Genomic DNA, 24,654 nt, shown 5'->3' with positions numbered 1-24,654 from the left:
AAATTTTTGTAACCATTTAAAAAATTTTATATTGCATATCATATATTTGATAAAATTATTTTATTTAGGTAGAATAAATATAAATCTTGTGAATTCATGATGCCTTTTAAAAATAATTAAAAACTTAAGTTGATTTATAGGAGATATTTTTTAAAAAGAACACTAATGAAACCTTATACTACTCCATATTCTTTTCTGGTCTTTGTTATGTAATGTTGATTATAACTGTAAAAACTATGTGTAATATCTTTAAATTTTTTTAAAATTTTCTTTATTTTTTTCCTGTTAACTTTTTTATCTATTGCTTTAGTTTTAGATAGTTATCATTTTTATTAGCTATGTAGTATTCTGTGCTAATAATATGCTAGTTAATTTTTCACTCACTTGTTCCCACTTTTCATCTAATAAATAAGGCCATTATGACTCTTTTTTATAGAAATTATTTTTCTTTCATGTGAATTGTTTCCTGGGAAAGTATTGGTTAAAAGGAAATTAATGAGCTAAATGAAATGATTGGATTTGGGATTTGTCTTTTTAAAAATGCTTTAGCCAGTGTTGCATCTGTTAATGCTGAAAACTCTATTTAGCCTTGTTTTTTTGATTTTTTTCCAAATTAAATTTTACCTTTTTTTTGTCAATAAAAATCTAATTTCCTGTGAATTCCGAGTTAGCTCCCTGTTGACCTCAGGATCAGCCAGAGTCAGGATCAGCAAAAGCCCTTGGTCTTTAGGGGGATAAGTAAAGGAGATGGATGAAAGTGCCACAAGCTCTTCACCTACTGACCTCCCTTCTCCTCTTTCTCTTCTAAAGTGACTCTGGCTTGTCTTACTCCACCCCCTAATCCCTCCTACAATTATCTATATACACCAAAAGATCAAGCCAGCACAGAATAGTGAGAAGGGCCATTTTCCAAGCATATGCTAATAAAGTATTGCCCAATAGGTAATTAGCCTTAAGTCTGATTCCAGTGCACTTATTCAGAGTTTTAGCCCTTTACAATTTCCCTTTCCTCTCCATCCTTCAAGGGAAGAGAACGTTGAGAAAGAAAGAAAAATAAAACTTCTTTTACAAACTTGCCTAGTTAAGCAAAACACATTCCCACATTGGCCATGTCAAAAAAGATAAATACCTCAGTTTGTAAACTTAGTATCTGCCATCTTGGGTAATGAGTTTTCAAAATTCTAGCCAGTATATTACAATTATTAACTGAAACTCTGGTATAGGATGCTCTGTATGAATAACAGGAAAAAATAATTATTGTTTTCCATTTTATTCATATTGGAGGAAAAGAGGTTCTGAATTTATTCTTTTAGTCAAGACATTTGCATTAAATAAATTTAATCATTTTAAGTGCCTTGCATTAATGACCCCTATCTCTTAGCTCTGATTTGCTCTCTTGTAAACTTTTGTTTTGAATTTGTTGGTAGCTATTATAAGTTTTATTCATGTGTATGTGGAACTTAACTACATGTTACAAAATGAATTGTTTACTATCATACATTTCCCTGTTTAGCTTTTCATTGTAGGCCTATATTTATATTAATCTTTTACTTCTTTCCCTTTAAGCACTTCTATTTGGTGATGACCCTAATCCTGCTCATCCTAAACACATTGGGAGTATTGATCCCACCTGTAATGTGGCTGATGTAGTAAAAGGTAAGGAGATCAAAATATTCTTGTCTGAAAGATATAATGGAGTTTGTTCTTTTACTTGTGATATCATGGACTTCAGAACTTCAGACTTCATTGCAAATTTTTATTAAATGTAAGTATCTATTCATCAGGATACCTGGGCAACAAACCATTTAATCCCTTATCATTTTCTCTTCTGAAAAATGAGGTTAAAATAACTTAGTCCTGATAAGAGATAGGAAAGGGGGAACCCCGTTTAGTTGGCGCAAAGATAGTCCCATTACGGCGCAGTGTCCCCTGTAAATGAATTTACAGGCCCAAAAACCTAGATTGATTTAAAAAAAAAAAAAAAAAAAAAAAAAAAAAAAAGGTTTGTTGTAGGAATTTGGAAGTAAAGTTAAAGGTATAAAGATGCCAGGGCCAAAGGTGGTCCCTGGGGGGGCAGGAACCCTTACATGACTGGAAGGATACCATGTTTTGGGAGAGAAGGGCTCCTGCAAAGAGAGAGCTCCAGCTTGGCTCTTTTATACCTAAAAGGGGCTTGTGGGCAGTGCCCCAAGTTCTTGGAAGGTTTTTCAGATAAGGAAGAAACTGTTTGTGGGGGGTTGGGGAAACCTGAGCAGATAGTGGGGACTGAGAAAACCCAAGCCAGCTCAGATCCGGTGGGGGCTGGGTCCGGATATTCAAAAGGGTGCTTTTTGACCAGGATTTGTGAATCAAAGGTCAGCCATGGGAGTTGGGGAATCAGAAAGGAATCTTAAAGGGACCTCAATCCCCATCAGTCCAGGTATGTAAAGTGAACTGGGGCTAATACCACAAAAACAGGTGATCAACACATAGATAATTGCACCTACCTTCAAGTACTTAAAATAATAAATTGTCAACTTTGTTTTTGCTGATAACTCACATTTTTGCATAGGCTAAGTTTGCATTTAAAGAAATCAAAAATCTTTGATAAATTAGGATCAGGAGGTAAAATTCTTTGATTTCTCTTTTCTAGGCTTTAATTTTCTTCATCTCTGAAAAGAAAGGATTGGATTAGAGAAGGTCTTTCAAGCTATAACATTCTATGATTGCATTCTCTAGCTATCTGTAAACTTTTCTTAAAGGTTTAAATAGTTCATTATTTTGATTTTTCAAGAAATAGCTTTTAATTTTAAGGAGTATTCTGACCCTCCCACTCTTTCTAATTCTCATTGAGCAAATTAAAAAACAAAACAGGGAGCAACTAGGTGGTTCAGTGGATAGACCACAAGCCCTGAAGTAAGAAGGACCTGAGTTCAAATCTGGCCTCAGACACTTAACCCTGGGGAAGTCACTTAACCCTTATTGCCTCAGCAAAACAAACAAACAAAAAACCAAAACAAACAAGTCTGAGAAATATATCCTTCAGCATGTAGCTTCAGAGTCTGGCAAAACACATTCTCACAATAGCCATATCTAAATACGTATGTCACTTTCTGAATTTTAAATTCATTACTTCTTTGGCAGAAGGTAAGTGACATGTTTCATTTTCATTCTTTTGGACTAATGACTTAAGATTGTATTGATCAGAATTCTAAAAGATTTCAGAATTATTATTTTCTATAATTTTATGATTTTATTAATTGTTAGCTTAGTTTTATTCACTTTGCTGTCAGTTCATAGAGGTTTTCCTATTTCTTCCAAAATTATCCATTATTTCTTGTTGTACAGTAAGTACCCCCTACCAGTGGGGGAAAAACTTCTAAATATAATTATACACAGGAATCCTTTTCTTTGATTTCTTTGGAATAAAAGCTTAGTGTAGTGATTTAGTTAGGTCAAAGTCTGTCAGTCAGATAGTAATTGTTAAGACCCTACTAAGTGTTAGTGAATTTAGTATAAATTTGTCCTCATGACTTTGCTACTTTCTGCCTGTGGAGTAGACTGTGGAGTAAGAAAGTAGATGGTTAGCATAGCAGAGTATAATGTAGTGACTAAATAAAGGATTCTAGGGTACTATGAGGAGCATTGTTAAAATGACTGACTAAGAAGAAAGATTTATAGTGCTTGAGTTCATATGTAACAACTATCACTGATACCTTAAAAATTACTTTGTTTCATTTAGGGCAGGGGATGGAAAATGGTCAACAATATCTTACGAAATCCTTCCCCTCAAGGATCTAGGTAGTAATTTTTTTTCCTTTGTATTGGTACATTGAGACTTTTGAAGAAAGCCTTTTGAACATACTGTGACATTAAGCATGGAATCACATCTTAATTTATGAATTATAAATTCTTACACTACAGGAACTGGGTTAAATTTTTTTTTTTTTTTTTTTTTGGTCTTAGTGTCCCATACCTGCAAAATATTCTGCGTATGAGTCATATTGAGAGACAAAAAGTAGAACAAAAGGGAAAAAACATAAGAATAGAAAAGTGAAAATAGTATTCATTGATCCACATTCAGTCTTCATGATGAGAGGTAGGAAAGGCGGAACCACTTTTGGATCGGTGCAAGGATAGTAAGTGATGGCACAAGAGTCCCCTGTAAAGGAATTTACAGGCCCGAAAACCTAGATTGATAAAAAAGACGTCATGCTTAGGACTTCTGCAAAGCGTGGACTCCAAAGTAGCCCCTTTTATAATAGGGGGCTCTTGGTGATCTTGAAGGTGGGTACGGAGTCCCAGGTTCCTGGCCGGTTTTTAGCCAGGGTCAGCATTGAATAGAATTCAATGGGTTTAAACTGTGGGCGTTGGGAAAACCCAAGTTAGCTTGGAGACGGTGGGGGCTGGGGGAAAGCCTGGATATCTTTGGAATTCAAAATGGTGGTTTTTTACCAGGATTTGTGAATCAAAAGATCCTAGCTTCTTCAGCCATTGGGGATGGGGGGAGATTTGGAAATAAGAAAGGAATCTTAAAGGGACCTCAGCCCCATCATTTCCCCCCTCAAACAGTTAAGAATTAAATTCATTTAAAAAAAAACTGGGGGGCAGTATCCCTCATTTGAGGCAAGGTAGAAGATTTTCTCCAAAGATCTTCAGAGTAGTGGGGTCCCGTCTTCTTGTTTCCCCCCTCAAACCATCACCTCCAGATGCATGTGGGAAAAAGGGCGATGATCTCCTCTTAACTGCTTCGAGCTGACAAGGGTCGTAGAGATTTGGGGTTTCATGCCAGGAGGTGAGGCGTGAGGTGTGAGGGATGGCAACAGGGCATCTAGGGGGTGTCCTGGTCAGTTGTCTCCAGTCAGTGTTCTCCAGGCTGAAGGGCAGCTGATAATCCAGAGTTTGAAGCCTAGAGAAAATAGATCTTGGGAACAGATTAAAAGTGGGATGTCATCCAGGGTGGAGATGGTGACATTCAGGGGAATGGGCCTTTAGCAAGAAATGCATCAGGTCCCTTCTGTGGGCTATCAAAGAGAAATAGGAGAAAATGCTGAGAGAAAAGATTATTTGTAGCTTAGCCCTTTCACTGCTAATTGGGTGTGGATTTAGTAGTCAGGGGAAGGAAGAGGCCTTAATATCTATTCAAGATAAGAATGCACTTTAAGGTCTTGGAAATCTTTTAACAGTGGTGCTTTTCTTTAAAATAATAAGCAAAGATCCTGAATCTTTTCCTTCCTAGTTTCCCCACTTTTTATGGGGGAGGGGTGAAAGGAATCAGAGGGGGTGCACAGTATCAGCATAGCCTACCGAGCTTACTGGCTCCTGTCGAGGGAAAACAGAGGAAACAGGGCCAGACCCCAATTTCCTACCAGGGAGCAGGATGCCAGGAGACCAGTTCAGCCTCTGTGGTGTAGTTTTTCCAGTTTCCCTCCTGCTCAAACTTAGGACAGAGACGGGTCTCCTCAGACAGTTTCCTACAGGAGTCTTAAGTCTGGGAGAGATTAAAAAAAAAAAAAAAAAGCATATCTGCTCTGAGTGTTTATTTCAGGAGACAGGAGTGGCCCTTAAAAGAGAAGAATGTAGAGTCTCAGGTTAATGAGATAAAGGGGAAACCAACAGGTGTTAACAATAGTTTTGGTCTTAATTGTCCAGTAACAGACAGATGACCAGGCTAAATACTTATTTGCCCAAGCATTTAGGATACAATGATTACATATAATCAGGCTGGAAACAGTAAGGTATGACATCATTGAATTGCATTAACAATTTCTATTGACTATTGCTCTGATCTTAGAAATCGGTTACAGGAGGAAAAAATGCAAGAACATAAATTCTAAACAAATATTTATCATAACCTTATACTAAGGAATTTGTCCCAGTAAGTTCATAACTTAAACAATTATCATATCCAAATAGATGTTTCATAAGTGAACATTATTCATACAAATCAGTTTGCTTTTAAAATACATAGAAAAATATCCCAAATTACATATTGTCCTTAACAGAAACATTTTCAAAAGGACAAGGAAAAAAACTTATTATTTTAGAGGCTCTGACCCAAAACAATCAACTTAAACATATACAGAATGTCCAATTCTACATAAAAGAATTCAAGAAGTTCTTTAAAATAGGAATTAAACTTTTAAACCTAGATTAAGTTTGAATTTTATTGCTCTTTCCCAATCTTGTTTGCTTTGAAAGGAGCTAGCTTTGGTGGGTGTGTTTCCTTGGCAGCAAAGAAAGCCCTTTCAAGGTGGGTGAAGATAGATTAGCTAATCTGTTCAGTGGAGTTTTTAAAGGCAAGTGAATTTCTATATTAAGAGGCGATAACCGGACCCCCAACTCTATAGCTTTCATTCTCTTTAGGCGTCCCTGAGAGAGAGAGAGAGAGAGAGAGAGAGAGAGAGAGAGAGAGAGAGAGAGAGAGAGAGAGAGATATCCAACAAAAACTTTTGATTTTTGTCTATTTAGCAGATATATCTATAATTGATGTCTCAATGTAAATATACAGCTGAACATTTGAACTCCAGAAAGCATCAATCAAGTCCCGGGAAATTGAGCTGTCCACCTTGATGATAGGGGGCGGGGGTTTATGTTACAGTATATCAAAGACTAAAATAGAGCAATCAAACTATTGGAGTAGGTCTCCAGAGAGATGACAATCGGGGAGACAGCATCTTTTAAGACATTCCCATAGCTTGGGATAGGAGAGACATTCTGCTATTCTAAGCCTAAGTTCTTTTACGCTTATCAGATCTACTGATGAGGAGGCCAGGGAGGTTTTTCAGAACAGAGAAGCAGGAGAACTGAGGCAGAGCTGAGGCAGGACAATTAGGGAAACTGAGTTAGGACAAAAATAAATCAGACTAAGACTATAAAAATACAAGGATTTGTGGCAAGAACCATTTTCTCCCTGATAACCCCAGAATTATTAGCATCAAACAGCATTCCTCATTCAGGGAGACACACAAGCCTCCCTGTTTGAATCCCTGCAGTTGGGGGGCATCTCAGCCAGAGATGGACAGTCTTTAGGTCTGTGGTCATTTGTGCATTAAACTCAGCCTCTTTTGAGTAGCAGTGCTCAAGGCAGTCCTGCTGCCCTAAAAGGGGCTCCAAGAGGCGGAAGTAGTGGGGCTTGGAGGAACTCCACTTGTCCCCTTCTCTCTCTGGATAGGAGCTGCTAGTAGGGAACAGATTTCTGAATAAATTATGCAATTAGACCAAGACAGGCCACCCCAAACCATTAGAGTCCTGATATCGAAATGCTGAAATAGTAATTAAGAAACAGATCAGAGAGACTGCCAGTCCTTGGACAGGTATCTGATTTTTGGTTGTTTCTAAAGAATAATAACCTAACAAATCATAGTCTAGTAAATTTTAAGCAAAGAGTAAAATTGTTTCCAATTCAGCCTGAACTTAATGAAATAATACTTCAGTTTTTCTCAATTTCCTGACCAGCTGTAATCAGTTTCCTTCCTCCCCTGTTTACAAAAATTATCAGATCATACATAACAGACTAGTAAATTTCTTAAAGCATCAATAGTTTCATACAGCAATAGTTAAAGTTTCTCTCATACAGCAACAGTTAAACAGTTTTAGCAAATCCCCTAGTTTTAACAAGTCTTAAAAATAGATCAATTAACTTAAAGGCAGGTCTATCTTGAAATCTTTTGCCAAAGCCAAGCCTCTGCAACTAGAGGCTGGAACCCTGACTAGTGGGTGTGGGGGAATTCCACGTGGCCCTTCCCCACTCCATTTCCAAGAGGCAGAAGGAGGGGGAAGGCAGCTAGCTTACCCCAGGCTAACAAGGTACTTAGCAAAGAACAGTGGGTCAGGTGAAAGACAAAGATCCTACCCCACCCATCCTTTAGTGGATTGGGTGTGGGGGCATTGGAGCATTTAGAAAAGTCAGACCCTAATTGGAGATACGTGACTCCTGAAAAGAAAGTTGGGGGTTGGGTGAGAGAGAGATTCTACCCAGAGTTCAGGTGTTAATTAAGCCATTTTCTAATAGGCAGCTTGCAAGAGAATCTATTCATATTCTATAGTCCCTGGGCTTCATGGACTGAAATGCCAGATAAGTTGAGGCAAGAAAGAGATCAGTTTAAGGAAACTGAGGCAGTAAAAGAACTGTAGCACATCAGAAGAGAAAGATTCTAGAGAGGCGTCAAATTAAAAGTAGTTAAGGAGTTTTCAAAATAGTTTCAGTCTCTCCCTTTTAACTCATCTCCCGCCTGCAGTCAGGGAATGAGAATTAAAAAAAAAAAAAAAAAAGACAAAATAAATTAACCTCACTCTCTTAACAATTAATTTTAATTTGCCTTGATTTGGAATTTTGTTCCCCAGCCAACATTACAAAGGTCTCTTTTTTGAAGCTACAACATGGCCAAAACTTCACTTTAGAAAAGAAATCTTTAATTATTGGCAGGGAGCATAGAATGCCAATGGAGACAAATAGGAGTTAAGCACAAAAGGTCAGAAGTTCCCACCTGCAAGCTTAGGTAGGAGAGACATAGAAAGGTGGAGCAGATATCTAGGCTTTCATCTGTCCACAAGCAGGCAAATGCACCCTGAGGCTAGGAAAAAAAATGGGCAGTTTTAAAATCCTCTGTCCAGCCTTGAGAGCATGGAAAAGCTTAATTTTAAAGGCTGCTACAGTAAAAAGCTGACAGGAGACATTGCTCTAATGCAGGAGCAAGCATGCTTCAGCAGGGCTGGAAGCTGTAGCACCTTTAAGAGCCAGGTAAAAGCTATGGGAGGGGCGTGACTCGCTTCTCTAGCTCACCGGCAAAGTACCATTTTAAAAGTTTTGAATCCCCACTTCCCCACTATATAGTTAAATAGCAGGTTGCTAAGGGGTGAGGTTTGAGAAGAGAGAGGATGGGGGAAGGGAGAGATGTTATCTTACCCAGTGCTTCCTGGATGGGATGGTTCCCTGCCCTCAAAAAGCTAACATTCTTATGCAGAAAGACAATACATAAAAGAAAGCTGAAAAGAGGTGGGGCAAAGGTAACCAGTAGATAATTCTACTATCTGATACTGTGGAGATCGTATAAGTCCTTCCTTTTGATTACTTGTGGTTTTTTTGCTGGAAGTTTTTATTTTGTGGTTTTACCACTCGTCTGGCGAATTCTATTTTTGCTTTGTCATCTGAAATTTCTGGGAGTTTTTATTTATAATTTCTTGAAATATGTATGGTACATGGATTTTTAAATTATAATTTTTATATATATTAATTATATTTTTATATTTTTGATAGTTCTTATGAATTCTTAACTTTGCCTGTTTTCTAAGTCAAGTGTTTTTGACATTATACTACTTAGATTTTCTTATGCTATTTTAAAAGTTTTTGCTTTTGTTTTAATATTGTTTGTTGTCTTGTTGAGTCATTTTTTTGTCTATTCCATTCTAGTTTTCAGGGCATTAAGTTCTTGATTGAAGTTTTCTACTATCCTAAGGTGTTAAGTTTTCCTTAACAGCCTTTCCTCCCTAGCTTTTCCATTCTGTTCCTCGTTTTTTTCATTTCTTCCAGATATCCTTCAGTCCCTGTGGCTAGAACTTTTTTTTTTTTTTTTTTTTGAGGCTGTTCTGTTATGAGGGTATTCTTCTTTTTAGACTTTATGCGTTTAAGTATCTCTCTGTAACGTACTCTCCTGGCAGTTACAATTACTAGTCTGTCCTAGACCCACCAGAGTACCTTTGACCACTGTCCTTTGCAGTGTGAGCTCTACCCGGCTCGCCTCCTCTGAGGCCTTCTAAGGTCTCTGGCCACAATCTCTTGAATCTATAGCTTAGTAACCGGTAGCGCACTCAAGAACAACCACATGTAATCTTAAAAGCCTTTATTATACCTACTCACATAATGCCCTAACTGATGCCCTGACTTGTTGGTTCCCTGATGAACACCTGGTCAGAAGACCCATGTGTTCACTACCAAAACCCTTACCTCTTTTGGCTACCCATCTTGGCTTGGCCACCCAGGCTAGGGAGCCAGGGTGAACAGCACGAGGTTAAAGAGGGCGGTTGCTGCCTGCAGTGGGCTTACATAGGGCCTGTGAGGTCACACACACAGCCAATCAGCGAGAGAGTCACCCATTACGAAACTATCTCAATATGGCCAGGATCCCGCCCAAGGGCAGTCCTAATATCCACAGAAATTACTTCTGGGCCTCAATCTCCCGATGCACTGTGTCCGCCCATTTAAAGGGCCCTTACATCTCTCAAACCAAGTTATTTCTTCATAGGGTTCAGAGTTTTCCTTAATTTCCTCCTTGGACCTGTACTTGGCTAAGGCTCCAAACTGAATGGCATAGATGCGGCCTGCCCAGTTCTGAGTACAGTAATGAGATGAGCTTCTTCTTTTAAGTGACTCTCCCTGAAAACTCCTATCTTTGAAAGTTTGAGGTAGATGGAAGGAACGGTGGAACAGAGTAAATGACAAGAGATCAGCTTTGTGAAACCTCTTTTAAAGTTATGCCATATGCCATGGCACTTTCCATATATTGTCTTATGTTGTAATTATTTGTGAATGTCTTCTATTTTTATTGTAAACTTAATAGCCAGTCAACAAGCATATATTAAGCACTTCATGCCAGATACTGAATTATATGCTGGAAATAGAAAACAAAAATAAAAACAGCCTCTATCCTCAAAAGGCTTACAGTCTAATGGGGAAACCAAATCAGTCTGTTTAAGGTAAAGATGGAAGGTGATTTCAGAGGGAAGGCAATAGTAGCTGTGAAACTGAAAGAGATCTCTAGTAAGAGTCTGAAAAAATGTCAGGAAATCTTAAGAGTTAGAGGGAAAGCATTCCAGGTGGGAGTAAGGGAAGAGTGGCCAATTCAAAACCACTGAGGCAGGAGATGAATGTTTTAATGAAGAATATTAAATTAACTATTTTAATGAAGAACCTTAAATAAATCTTAAAGTACATGGAGAGCAGAAGGGTATTTTAAAACTACTAAGAAGGGGCCAGGCTGTAATGAGTGTTAAAAAATAAACAAAAGAGTTTATATCCCCCCCCAAAAAAAAAAAAAAATCACAGTTTTAAAAAATAGTGGGAAAAATCATTCCCAAATCCTTTATATTTTAAAAGGATAGTACAAAAGAGTTACTTTTGTCCTGTGTCCTTTTGTAACCCTTTCTACAATTTTCTATCATTTTTTAGCCTTAGTTTTCTTTATATTTATTTTTATAAATTTCTGTGTATAATATATATATTATATACATCTGTAAAATTTATCTATCTGTGATTCTGTTGTTTTCTTTGTGAAATATCTGATATAAATTTTTTCATGTTACCTTCTACATTTCAGAGTAAATATCTTATTTCCTTAACTAGATTGTAAACTTCTAGAAGTCAGGGGTAACATGCTCAGATTTGTGCTTTGGGAAGATCACTTTAACAGCTGAATGGAATATGGACTATATATGGACAGAAAGACTGGCCTACACCAAGAGAAAAGAAGGCCTGTATAAGAGAGATTATGAAGGCAGAATAAACAGAATTTTGGAATTAGTTGGATATAGAGATTGAGAGAGAGAGAAGTCAATGGTGATACCTTGGTTTCAAAACCAGGTGACTAATAGTATGCTAGTACCCTTGAAATTAGTCATTACAAAGGAGAGTTGGGGGGGGGGTAGTAAGGAGAGAAGAGTTTTGAATTTAATATTGAATTTAAGATGTTTATAAGATGTTGAGCTCAAGAATTCCCCGTAGGCAGTTGGAGATGCCTATATATATCAGCAGAGAGATTAGAGCTGGGCAAATAAATCTGAGAGTCATCTACATGGAGATGATTGTTAAATGCATGTCAGATTATCAAGCAAAACAGTATAGAGGAAGTAGAGAAGAGGATATAGAACTAAATGCAACAATGATCTCTTAAACTCTGGTTTTGTGAGTGCACTGGTAAAGATTTCACTGTCATTGCTGTGAAAATAGTTTTTTAGTTGTTTCTTAGAATTGAGCAAATCTTATAATATAGTAGGTTTTTCTGAAGGATAGGATCCTACTTTTTAATAAGAATATGTCATGAATTATGGCAATTATTAATTGATTTTGTAAAATATCCGTTGATAGCTAAAAAAGTTTCTACTGTTAGCACTAACATTGAAAATCTGGAGGAATGTGATTTTGAATACTGAGTCTCCTACTCTCCTACTCTGTGCTAACAACTGTCACTAGATGGAGATGCAGCATATCTTGGTGCTCTTTGCTAACACAAAAAGCAAGTATTTTTTTCCTTTGAGGTTTTGCATTTCAAAATTTTATATATTCTACTATACTATTACAGATTTTAAAAACTTGACATTGAGTATAATTCCAAGGTTTTGTTAAGAATCCTTTTAGAGATTTAAATTAAACAAATATATACTGTAATGTACCAGATTTAGGCTGTACATCTTCCTCCCCACTTCCTTCTACCCCTACCTCTGTTGACTGTTGTATAAAGTCTTAAAGAAGCCTATAACAATACCCCTAGTATCCTAGATATAACTTAAACTTCACTGGTGTTGAAATCTGTGCCAAGTGCTCCTACTGCTGATATTGCAAGATAAAGAAAGCAGATACCTCTCCTTTTTATACTCTTTTAGCATTGGATGGAGGCCCACAGTAACACAGCTTGGTTATATATCAGATATGAGTTTCAGAGTTTCCATGTACCCCTGGATAAGGGAAAAAAAAAAACAGTTTAAACTAAAGGAACAAATATGTTCATGGTGTAGACAGTAGTGTTTTATAGTTGTCAAAATGTCTCATCTGTTTTGAGTGTAATGGGGCAGAGTATGAAAACTCTAGCAGTTAATAGTGAAATAAAGCTTTAGAAAGTTTTCAGAGGATTGCCTCTACTAGATTGTGGTTCCCTTTTTGTCATACAGCAGTTTTGAATGATAATGAGATGTTATACAAATTTGACCTTTTCAACCCAACTCAATTTCCCATCACCTGAAAAGAGTACCTAATATTGGGAGAATCATTTATGATATATACTCTCAGTAACTGCCTGTATCATTACCCCAGTTCCTTTGCAGATCTCACTACAAAACCATTTAACTCTGTTCTTTTCTGAATTTCTGCCTAAAATGAAATAGGATGGCTAGGGATGTGTAATGGGAAACAGATCCCTTAGAGTTCTCTGTTCTCTTCTTCAAAGAATTTGCAATTTAGACCTGGTCTTCACTTGCCACTTTGGACTAGACCTGTGGTTTTTACTGATTTAAGGAATTTACTATATGGAAATTACTTCCACTGATTCAGATTGGCAGATCACCTGTAATAATAAATGGAGGCACTAACAGGCTAAGTCACATGCCTAGTAGGTGTCAGATGCATAGCTTAATCCTGTGGCAATTCTAGTGGCAGCTCTTTATCTCCTATATTATGAGTTTTTTACAGTTCAAAACAAAACAGAAATTTGCCTTGAGTGAATATTCACCATAGGCTTCAAATATGCTCTGTGATGTCATAATAAATGCCACTTCATTCTTTTTCTTGTACCTTCCATGTTTTCTTTATACAAAGGTGACATATTAGTTGCTATCTAGAATGAGAAAACAAATATAAAATCCTTGAAGTCATCTCAGCCTTAGTAGCTATAAGGCAGACATACACTTTACTTGGATACTTTTGAATGTTCTATAATTTACCTTCATTGAGTCAGATTGAAAGCAGTCCAAATATTCACATGCTGTGTGACTTATTATAAATGCACCATAGAAAATCTCTCTAGCATTTTGGTAACTTTCTTTGTTTTGCATTTTAAATTATTGATATCTTTTTTCTTTATATTAAGTGTGAAAATGTTTTATATATTATATTATTTTTATGTAATTTTAAAATTATTAATTTGTTTTGTTTTTAGATCACTTACATTTCCCATTGTATCCCTTCCCAACTCCTTCAGAGAGAAGTTCAATAAAGAGGAGCCCACTTTTTCCATGAAAGCTTTGATCCCTATAGCTACAAGTTAACTTTTACTTCTGAAATCTTATAGGACTTCTAAATTGTTCATATATTACATGTGAACTTGGATTTGTTTGTGTGAATGTTTTGACTTTTTGACCAAAATTCTAAGTTTCATAAGAGAGAAGGGGTCATTTCTTATACTTTTAATTATCTATACTCAGAATACTCTAGTCATTGTAGAGGTTCATGTTATTTATTAAATGAATGATGTAGGATAATACTTTAAAATATGTATGTAAAATATCTCTTTTTTTGTCCTTTTTTTGTTTTAGGGTATAAAAAAGAAATAATAAAAATTGGATCCTTAAAATATCTATATTTACATATTATATGTATTCTCCATTCTTCCAGAAAAATAATACAACTTAAAAAAAAAAAAATGTTCTCTTGCAGATGCATATGAAACAGCCAAGATGCTTTGCGAACAGTATTATATGGTAGCCCCAGAATTGGAAATTGAAGAATTCAATGGTAAAAATAAAATTTTTGTCCTTATATGTAGAACATTTTTTAGTTGCCGCTAATATGACCTAACATGTACTGTATAAATGGCTACTTATGTAACATTGAGAGAGTGCCTTGAAACTTTCTGAGCCTCTGTTTCCTTAAACATTTATTAAGCCTCTACTATGTATCATGCACTATGTTAAGATCTAGAGATATAAAAGAAAGGCAGAAGACAGTCTATACTCTAAAGCAGCTCAAAGTCTAATGTAGGAGACTATTCAAATAAGTATGTACAAACAAACTATACGGAAAAGACATTGGAAATAATCAGCAGAGAAAAGACACTAGAATTGAGGGAGATCAAGAATGGCTTCTGTAGAAGGTGATATTTTAGTGGGAATTTGAAAGAAGTCCAGGGAAACCAGGAAGCAGGGAAAATCATCCATAGTCAGGAGATGGCATGTCTTGTTTCAGGAAAAGCCTTCTCTCTTCTTTTCCTACTTCTGCTGATAGTACCCTTCTAATTCATCCTGCATCCTTTTGCCTGGCCAATTTTTAAAAATAATTTATTTTTAAAATTTGAAACTAAACACTTATTAAAATAAGCATTTCTTTATAAAAGTAGAAACCCCCCCCCAAAAAAAGGATGTTTATACATGAAACTGTAAATTTCCAATACATTTCATTTGATTTTTAAGTATATAATAACTTCAACATGGAACTTTCCAAGTACCCAAGTTTTATGCTCCCTTCTAATTTTTGCTTTTTTTTTCTATTCATTAAACAATGCTTTGATAATTCTTTTTTTCTTTTCATTCATTTATACAGCAACCTTTTCACTAGCTTTATTCTCCCACACACTTGCCACACACACAGGGGGAAAAAATGACAAAGAAAAACAAAAATCTTTACAACAAATACGTATAGTCAGGAATAACAAATTCTCATATTTGTTGTGTCTGAATAAAGCCAAACTAGTTTTTCTTAACAAATGTTTTATCATGTTATTCTCCAGTCCAAAAATATAAAATAATTCCCCCTTATCTACTGAGTATAAATTCCTTTGTTGAACTTTCATATTAATTCATTCCACAAGACTTTTAAGTCCTTGCCATTGTAACAGTTATTCCATTAGGCACCAAGGAAACAATATTATTTCCCCACTCCCCAACATGTACTTTTGAGGGCATTTGGTGCCTCTTCTGGCTGTTCTGTGAACCTAACGTGTTTATTTATAATTTATTTTTACTCATATCATTACCCTCATGAAAGTGATTTTCCTTTTTCCTTCTGTTCACATCTTTGAAAGCTTAGTTTAGGTTCTACCATAAAATTATCCTGACCTGATTAATCGGACCCACATTATATTTGCCTTTTCTGAGTTCTTATAACTTAATTCTTATATATTCTGACAATTACTAATGTTCTTATATCACTTTTTGTTCATTTCATCTCTGTAACATAACTATAAGCTGTCTAAAACCCTTTTAATCCTATGGATTTGGGAGTTTGCATTCCTCATGACATCAAGCACACAACATGAGATGATTTCTAGCTCAGATAGACCTTTGAGAACATCTGGTTCAACCTCTTCACTAATAAATGAGACAGTTGAGGCCCTCAGAGGTGAAATGTCTTGCTCATTAATTGTGCTAAACTTGTATGTGGATACAAATACTTGGATATTGTCTTATCTAAACTTTTTTTTAACCCTCAGATCTAATTCAGTATTCTGAAAATAGTAAATCTTTAATATGTGGGATTTGGGGGTTTTGGGGATGGAAAAGCTAATGAATAGGTACTTATTAAAAATTCATTTAATTGAAATATCCTTCAGCTTTAGAAAATAATAAGTTTTAATTGGATTTGAGCAAGATGTTTTGGGTTCCTCCTGACTATCACCTGTCTATAGTAGTTTTTCATTCTCTTGAACTAAAATGTTGATGAGGTAGGGTGGGAGGTAGCTATAGACTTTTAGAGGTCACTTCTGTCCTATAAAAACTATTAATTGTTTGTGGTTTAGATGAGCAGCATCTAATTCTCTAGTGCAGGTTAGGTTTGTTTTTGTTTGTTTTTTTTTTAATTATAACTGTGACTTCATTTGTGTAGAAAGCTCCTGGTATAGGAAAGTATGTCAAAATGAAAATGGAAACCAAGTCTTCCCAACTTAGCATCCAGCTTGTTATTTACTTTGCCACATTACCTCTCTGGAGTGTAATAGATTTCCTCTCCTAGGGAGGCTGGGACCTCCCAGAACTCTCTGCATTACTCTGAAAGGAACAGCTCAGTCCCTGCTGAAGGTAGTAGAGCAGTCTAATATGAGAGAAATAACGATGTGAATGCATTTCCTTGTTTTCAGATTGTGTTGTTGGGAATGGGATAAATACTCCAGGAAGAGTTGCATTCCTTTTCTACATAAGCTTGCCATACCAGTTAAGTGGACTTGGTTTACACTTCCCTGATTAGAAATATTTTAGTAATCCCTCTGTGTCTCTTCCTACTGGTTGGGTGTGATTTGACCTGTCCTGATTTATATTTGTCAAACTAATGGAACTTAAATTCCCAGATAGCAACAAATTGCTCTTTTGAGTTGATGGCAACATTATTTCCTCTGAAATCTACAGTAACAAGTTTTTTCTTATTGATTCCAAGATATCATCCAGCTATGTTGCACATTCATTACTAGTCAAGATGTCACATTGGGCAAATTGAGTGCCTCTATAATAAGATTTAAAAACAACAAAACAAACCCTAATTCTGGTAATACCTCATTGGTAATTTTTGAAGCCCTCTTTTCTAATTAAATTTAGCATAAGATAGTATTAGTTTGTTACTATCTCATCTAATAGAAGCATATATTATTTTGGAAAATTCTTTAAAGAATATTCCTCACATGTGATGAGTAAAAGTTTTTTCTATATAAATAAAAATAAGAAATTGCTGGATAGTGCCTGAAAATGTTTGAGTCACATTTAGAGTTCTATTTAAATGTTTCCATTCTAAATGCATTCATACTATAATATAATAAAATTAGTGTCAAAAAGGATTTCTATAGGTTTTCTTTTTGTGGGTTTTAGAAAGGTATGTGAAGACTCTGGTACTGTTCTTTTGGATAAGGAGGAGAAACATGAGCTACACTATAGAACAACATTCATAGAATAGCCATTAATAAGTCCATTTATGTTTAGATAGAGATCTTTAGTAGAGGTCTCCAGATATCTGTGCTTGGTCTTCTTAACATTTAGAATTTTAACAGTTTCTTAAAAATGTAGATGGCATATCTGGGGGAGAGAGTGGAGGGATGAAGGGGGAAAATTGAAACAAAAGGTTTCACAAGGGTCAATGCTGAAAAATTACCTATGCATATATCTTGTAAATAAAAAGCTAATATATATATATATGGCATTCTTAGCCAATTTTTAGAAGGCGTTAAACTGGGAGGAATAGCTAACATGTTAGTGGCAGGGTTATGATCTCTACAATATAGAATGTTGGGCTGAATTTACTAAAAATGGTATTTAGTAGAAATAATTTAAAATACTTATGCTTTAGTTTAAAAATTTGCAGGTTTAAGATAGGGAAGTCATGGACATACAGTAGTTTTCCCAAAAGTATTGATTGGGGTGGAGGGTGGGAGCAGTTAATGGGTTGCAATCCTGAGGTCAGTCTACACTGTGATATAGTGGCCTGGAAAGCCAACATCATCTTTGTCTATGTTGAGAAGCAAAATGTTCTTAATGTGATACTGCCTTTAATCCTGGTTGGTCAAATCAAACTTAGAGTTTTATGTTAGATTTAGTGTATCATATTTTAGAAAAGACATTGATAAGTTGGGAGGCTTCTGGAAGAAGCTACTAGGATTGTGAAGGGTCTCAAGATCACACTATAAAGAATTGAAGGTACCAGAAACATTTGGATTAGAGAAAGGAAGATATGTAAATGATTAAAAGAGAACTTGTTAGGTATCTTTAAATATTAAGAGGTCTAACACGAAATAGGAATAAAACTTGCTCTTTTTGTCCTAGAATGCAGAAATAGGCACCATAAGTGGGAATTGCAGAGAGGCAGATCTTTATGTTGGATGTAACAAAAAACTTTCTGACAATTAGAGCTAATCAGAAGTATACAGTGGGCTGCCTTGAGAAGTAATGGGTTCATATTAGCTAGATTAGGGTTTTCAGAAAGGTTGGACAACCATTTGTCATATATGTTGTGGAAGGGGTTTTACTTCAAATGTGGATTAAATTAAGTGTCCTCTAAAGTCTCGTCCAAATCTGAGATTTGGTGTTAATGAAGCATAGGCCACATCCTCATGACGTAGCTCTATCTAGAACATCCTGAATTTCTTCTCTCCCCCCTCCCACCCTTTTTTTGACTACAATTCTATATCTCTCTTTCAGATAAGGACTTCTGAGGATTCACAATTTCATTGGTGTGGGCACACCTTCTAATAATGTACAGTGAAATCCTCCCTATCTTAGTAAAAATAGTGTTTGTGAGATATTATAGATGAAAAAAGATTACTTGGTGGACACTCTTCAGGTATTAAATATGTATCAGTCCAACATGCATGGCCGTGATAACATATCTGTTGCTAAGCTTTCTAGCTTAGTAGAGGACCATAACTTCCAAGTCATGGTGAAGGCCTCTTTTACTACAACACTTTTATGAATTTATGAAAGTCTTATGTATGTTTTTTCATCAATGATGCACATTACAGCCCATTTTGTGCAACTCGGACAATGTATGTATGTATGTATGTATGTATGTATGTATGTATGTAATCCAGTGGAATCCTAGATTTGCTATCCCTTACTTTTTCTCCAAAATTGGCCCCTTTTTTCCCAGTTCTGCATTTATTCGATGGACTCTTTTTTGTTCTTTCTCCTATACAGTTCTTTTGTAATGTAGTTTGTCTTATTTAGTTGTCCAGGCTTCTTGTTTCTTTTTGCATCCTTGTCCTTCTCTTTGCTCACACAACCACCACACAGGTTCAAATGCTTATCACCTTTCATCTACACTATTGCAAAAACCTTCTGATTGGTCTCCATGCTTCAGTTTTCTTCTCCCTTCCAGTTCCTCCACCACCAAGCTGCCAAAGTAATTTTCCTAAAGCACTAATCTAACCATATCATTTCCGTTCTCAGTAATTCTAGTGGTTCCCTGATGACCCTCATTCAGGCCCACATCACCATTCATCTGTGCTATTATGGTAACTTTGGGATTGGTCTCCTTGCTTCCAGTCCCTCTCCTAAGTCATCTTCCAAAAAGCTCTCAAATTGATTTTCCTAAAACATAGATTTAATACGTTACTTGCCTACTTGAACTTTCAGCAGTTCAGACAAAATGCAAAATTATAAACTTTAAATATATAGCTCTCTGCAATCTGGCTCCCATTTACCATTTCAGTTATATTTATTTTCACCCCCTTTGTATACTTTTTCTTCTATTCAAACCCCCTCCTACCTTTGCTGTGTCTCACCTCTTTGCCTTTATACAAATGATCTCCCAAATTTGCCTTATATTTCCTTTTCACCTCACTTCTTTAGAATTCATATGTTGAAGCTTCATTTTAGGAGGCAGGATTAGAATATCTAGAAATAATTGTGATATAAAAATAAAAGGCATCAATAAAACTTTTTGTAGAAAAGAATCCCTGCCACCTTCAAAGCACAACTCTCTAGACCATCTTGGATCATTTTTGATCCACCAGTTGTTAGTATTCTTTGCCACTTAACTTTCCATTGTATTTTCTTATCTGTGTACCTGTTGTATCTCTTTAAAACTGTGCCTTATACATAGAATTATTTAAATTTTCCTTTGCTCAGTAACCTTCAGTGGGCTCCTACTACGTTTTGGCTAAAGTCCAAGTTCAAACTCAAGTCCTCCATCCCATCATTCATTTACTTCACAACTTATCCTCCCATTCCAACTTTATTTCACACTTTTTCCCATGTGGACCTCCACTGTAGGCATATTGTGTTTGCCATCAGGATAGGAATTATGTCTTTGTTTCTTTGTATCCCCCTTTAGCATCTAGTTCAATGCTTTGTACACCTTATGTATCCAATAAATATTTATTGATCACAATGATGGGTAGCACAGAGTCACTTAATAAGTACTTGTTGATTAACTTTCTAATTTCCCACTCAGTTCAGGTGACACCTAGAAGAATTTTCAGATTTCACCAAAATAGTATTCTCTTTCTCCTCAAGTTTATCTTGTATTTTCTAGTCTATTTGATGCTTTATTCCCCACAGAAAAATATAAAGTCCTTCAGGAGAAGGGCTGTTACTTTTTTTGTCTTTGCAAGCTCCTTGTGAGTAGGTATCGTTTCATTAATTGTTTTTGTATCCCTAGTGCCTAGAGAAGTGTATTGAACATGGTAGACTTTTAATATGTGTTTTTTAATTGTTTAGTTAGTGTAGAGGATATAATTTTAACAGAACCTTTTGTAGTATGAGAATTGGCTATTTTAAGGTGGTAGACTTCTAGCAAAAGAAATTGTTATTCAATTACCTATAGTTTAATTGGGGTAGAGAACTTAGATGAGGAAATTCCCTTTATCACTGCAGATAGATACCTTTTTAAAAAATCTACATGGTATAATTAAATATAAATATATTTATATTTTAATATTTTATCCCCAATTATATGTAATAATAATTTTTGACAATTTAAAAAATATATAATATATATTTATATAATTTTAAATATATAATATATATAATATATATTTTTATATATATAATATATAATATATTTATATTTTAATATTTTATCCCCAATTATATGTAATAATAATTTTTGACAATTTTTAAAAATTTTGAGTTCCAAATCATCTCTCCCCTTCCTTCCTACAGGCAGAAAGCAATTTGAAACAGTTTATACACATAGTCATACAAAATATTTTTCCTTACTAGCCAAGTTATGAAAGAAAACAAACCAAAAAAAGCCCTCAAGAAAAATAAAGCTTTAAAAAGTATGCTTCACTCTGCATTTAGTTCTTTCTCTGGAAGTAGATAGCATTCTTTCATCATAAAGGTAGACACCTTCTTTGACAGTGTTAGGGAGTTGCCTAAGTACTAAAAGTTAAGTGGCTCACCTGGAGTGACCCACTAGCATGTCAGAGAGAGAACTTGAATCTGGGTCTTCCTGGACATAAGATCAGCATAAGATGCTGCCTTTTGGTCTTTACCTCTCTTTTCTTGGAATCATATATCCCCATCACTTTGTTTATTTGTTTTTCTTCCAAAAGGTAATTCTTGACATTCTTGCAAAATCATTTGTAAGGACATCCCAGCTTTTGTAGGGTACTAGGCCTTGAGACAGAAAGATCTGAATCCAAAGCCAGTCTCAGACATTTTACTAGGTGTATGATCCTGGGAAAGTCACTCAGTCTTCCTCAATTTCTTCATCTGTAAAATGGTAATAGTAATAGTATTTATTTCATAGAGTTGTCACAAAGATCAAATAACATACTCTTGGTAAAAAGCATTTAGTATAGTGATTGGTACATGATAAGTGCTATATAAATACTTATGCCCTCCCTTTTCTCTCAGATTGCTTTATTTAGTTTCTTATCAAATGTTTGTTTTCTTTTACTTCTTAGCTTATCTTAACAGTGCCTTATTAGGGCTTCCTTATTCAATTCAAGATAACTTTAAAAATTATTTGGCAATTCCTGTATATAAGGCACACATACCAGGCATTAGGTGTACAAAGTTTTGTCCATTAACTTGGTTTTGGCCTTAAGGAACTTAGAATTCTCCTGGGGCATAAGATACATATGAATAACTCAGTGCAAATTAAATGAAAAATAATTTTACTGGTGAGAACACTGACAACAGGAAATATTAGGAAAAGCCTCATGGTGACTTTAGGTTACACAAAGGTGACTTTAGAGGCAACTAGGAATTTCAAGTAGTTGAGTTGATAAGGGAGAACAAGTCTAAACTTGAGGAATAGTGAGTTAGGGGAACTCTCAGTCAGAGTATGGAAAATCGTATAGAGCCAATAACGGATCACTTTAACTGATTAGAAAGTGATTGAGTAGAAACAGTATGAAATAAATTAAGAAAAGATACACAGCCACAAGGTTTTAACTAAACATTTGAAGTTAATTTGTTGTAGAAGCAATTGGCAATCTCTGAATATTTAAAATAGGAAAGTGTTTGTGTTCACACCCTTTAGAAATCTTTTGAAAACTATAGAAAGGATGAATTGGAGAAGACAGGGACTAAAAACAGGGAGGCAATTAGAAGGCTTTTGCAGTCTAAGAAGAGGTAATAAGGAATTTAAGGCATTTCAGGGCCTCCCTTGGCATCCTTTTGTTACTGAGAGAAATTACTGACTAACCTAATTAACAAATAGATTATTAATTACCCACAAACTCTCTCAGGGTTTCTAGTTGTTTCATTTTCTTACATTTTCATTGTGAGCATTTATACTTGCAAAGGCTGTATCATGGGTTTATTTAAATCATTTTGTTGATTATCTTGACTTAAGAAAGTGATTTTTTAAAAATGTCAATACTTATTAAACTTTAGTCTCCCCATTTAAACATTTACCAGCATAATACAAGGTACAGTAGAATGGGCCTGAGAAGGAAATAGGAATGAGGAAGGGATGAAAGGTAGTTTTCATTCAGGTAGCTTTTGCATTCTCAACCAGAGAAATTTAGGGAGAAGAGAGTTGTTTAGTCGTAGTTTGAATAATTAAAACAGCATTTCTTTGAGGTTCTTGTTCCTGGATAGGCCCTTCTTAGTGTCGATTAAGGAATCATTTTTCTTTCTTTTTTTCCTCCCAACAAAATGGAAATAATAATTTCATATTCTTACTATAAAAAAGGAATCATTGCCTCTTCTTTATAAGAAGGAAACCAAGCTCAGATAAATTAAGAGATTTGAAGGGAAAATAGGAAACGGCTTGGGTATAGTCTCAGAAAAGATGAAAAGATTTGCAATTTTTTGTGGACTGATTGGAGAATAAATTATGCTGGTACCTTAGATTATTGTGTTCTATTCACTCAAAAAGAAGATATTCTGTCTAGTTCTGAGGGCCTTCTTTCCTTTTCACCTGAGTATGCTTAAGTGTTCACAGCCCCTTCTACAGCCTGGTAATCTACCTGTGCATGTTTGAAGCCTAAGGTAAGTTATATGTACTCATATGTCAATAGTATAGTAATATGTGAATTCTCCATGATTTTGAATTTCTAAAATTTGTAACCCAGCTAACCATTGTGTTGCGATATGGGAGCCACCTTCCAAGGGCTGCTGGGGACCCAACTCAGACCAGCAAAGGCTGCCTTACAATTCCTTCAGATGTTATGATTCACAGCTGTAGAGGTTCTCAGGGAATTAATCTGCCCTTTCACCTAGGCATGATTCTTAACAATTCCCTGATCCTTGTTTTTTATAGATATTTTCTCTCCTAGCATAGTCAGTAAGTTTGTGAATTTGTTGTTATCTGAGTCTGCACACTGAGGAATGCAAGCAGCACTATAACCTCTGGATGGTTATAGGGCGAAATACTGTAGCAGGTGTTCATCTTGTGAGATGTCATGGAGGCAAACTTTCCAGTGGAGAAGAGGATTGTAGTCACAACAGGCATTGAAGGCTCTCATCAGTCTCTGGCTCCGCCCTTTTATGTGTTGGCCCATTTAATTACCCCGACTACAAAAGTCTTACCAGGACCCTTCATTCTTTATTCCCTGTGGGTTTCTGAAGGAACTCTGAGAGGATCCTACTCATGAACAGCTCTAGAGCACTGCTGCTTCTCATGCCCCGCATTTAGGCACCATATGTTGTGATACATGCCAGTGGCTGCTGGAGGTCTGACTCAGATCAGTAGAATGGATTTCTGCACGTGAGCAGATGATGATGATATCCCTCTATCTAATTTATTTCATTCCCTATCCACAAAGGCTGCTTTGCAACTCCTTCAAGTGTTATTATTCACAGCTGTGGAGGCTCCCCAGAATTGACCTGCCCTTTCACTTAGGCATGGTCCTTAACACCATTGCTAATTATGTTTGATATTGTGTATTGTGATTAATTGTTGTAAGGTTGAGAGTTTACTATAGGATAGGTAGATGTGGTTTATATTGTTATAATCTATGATTTGTTTTTTCATGAAGTCCCTATTAGCTGACTTTATAGCACAATGAGAAGTAGAGCCTCTGGAGTTCTAGTAAAAATGCTTAGTTATACAGCTTAAATCTTTTTTTGTTGGAAATAGAAGTAAGAATCCATACATGT

General features: G+C 35.7%; 1 protein-coding gene across 4 annotated transcripts in view; it reads left to right on the top strand.

Annotated features, from left to right (window-relative positions):
- Positions 1-24,654, top strand: part of PDK3 (pyruvate dehydrogenase kinase 3) — a 97,661-nt gene that overhangs the window by 55,459 nt on the left and 17,548 nt on the right. For 3 of the 4 annotated variants that reach the window (XM_074300902.1, XM_074300900.1, XM_074300903.1), the window contains exons 5-6: positions 1,567-1,656; positions 14,342-14,419. In XM_074300902.1, the coding sequence (XP_074157003.1) occupies positions 1,567-1,656; positions 14,342-14,419 (168 nt within the window). The remainder of the gene's footprint in view (positions 1-1,566; positions 1,657-14,341; positions 14,420-24,654) is intronic. The other variant, XM_074300901.1, reaches the window with a different exon arrangement.

This window comes from Sminthopsis crassicaudata, chromosome 3, assembly GCF_048593235.1.
Source record: "Sminthopsis crassicaudata isolate SCR6 chromosome 3, ASM4859323v1, whole genome shotgun sequence".
Classification (NCBI taxonomy): domain Eukaryota; kingdom Metazoa; phylum Chordata; class Mammalia; order Dasyuromorphia; family Dasyuridae; genus Sminthopsis; species Sminthopsis crassicaudata.
The sequence above is the reverse complement of the archived record's forward strand: the minus strand, read 5'-3'. Positions and strand labels throughout refer to the sequence as shown.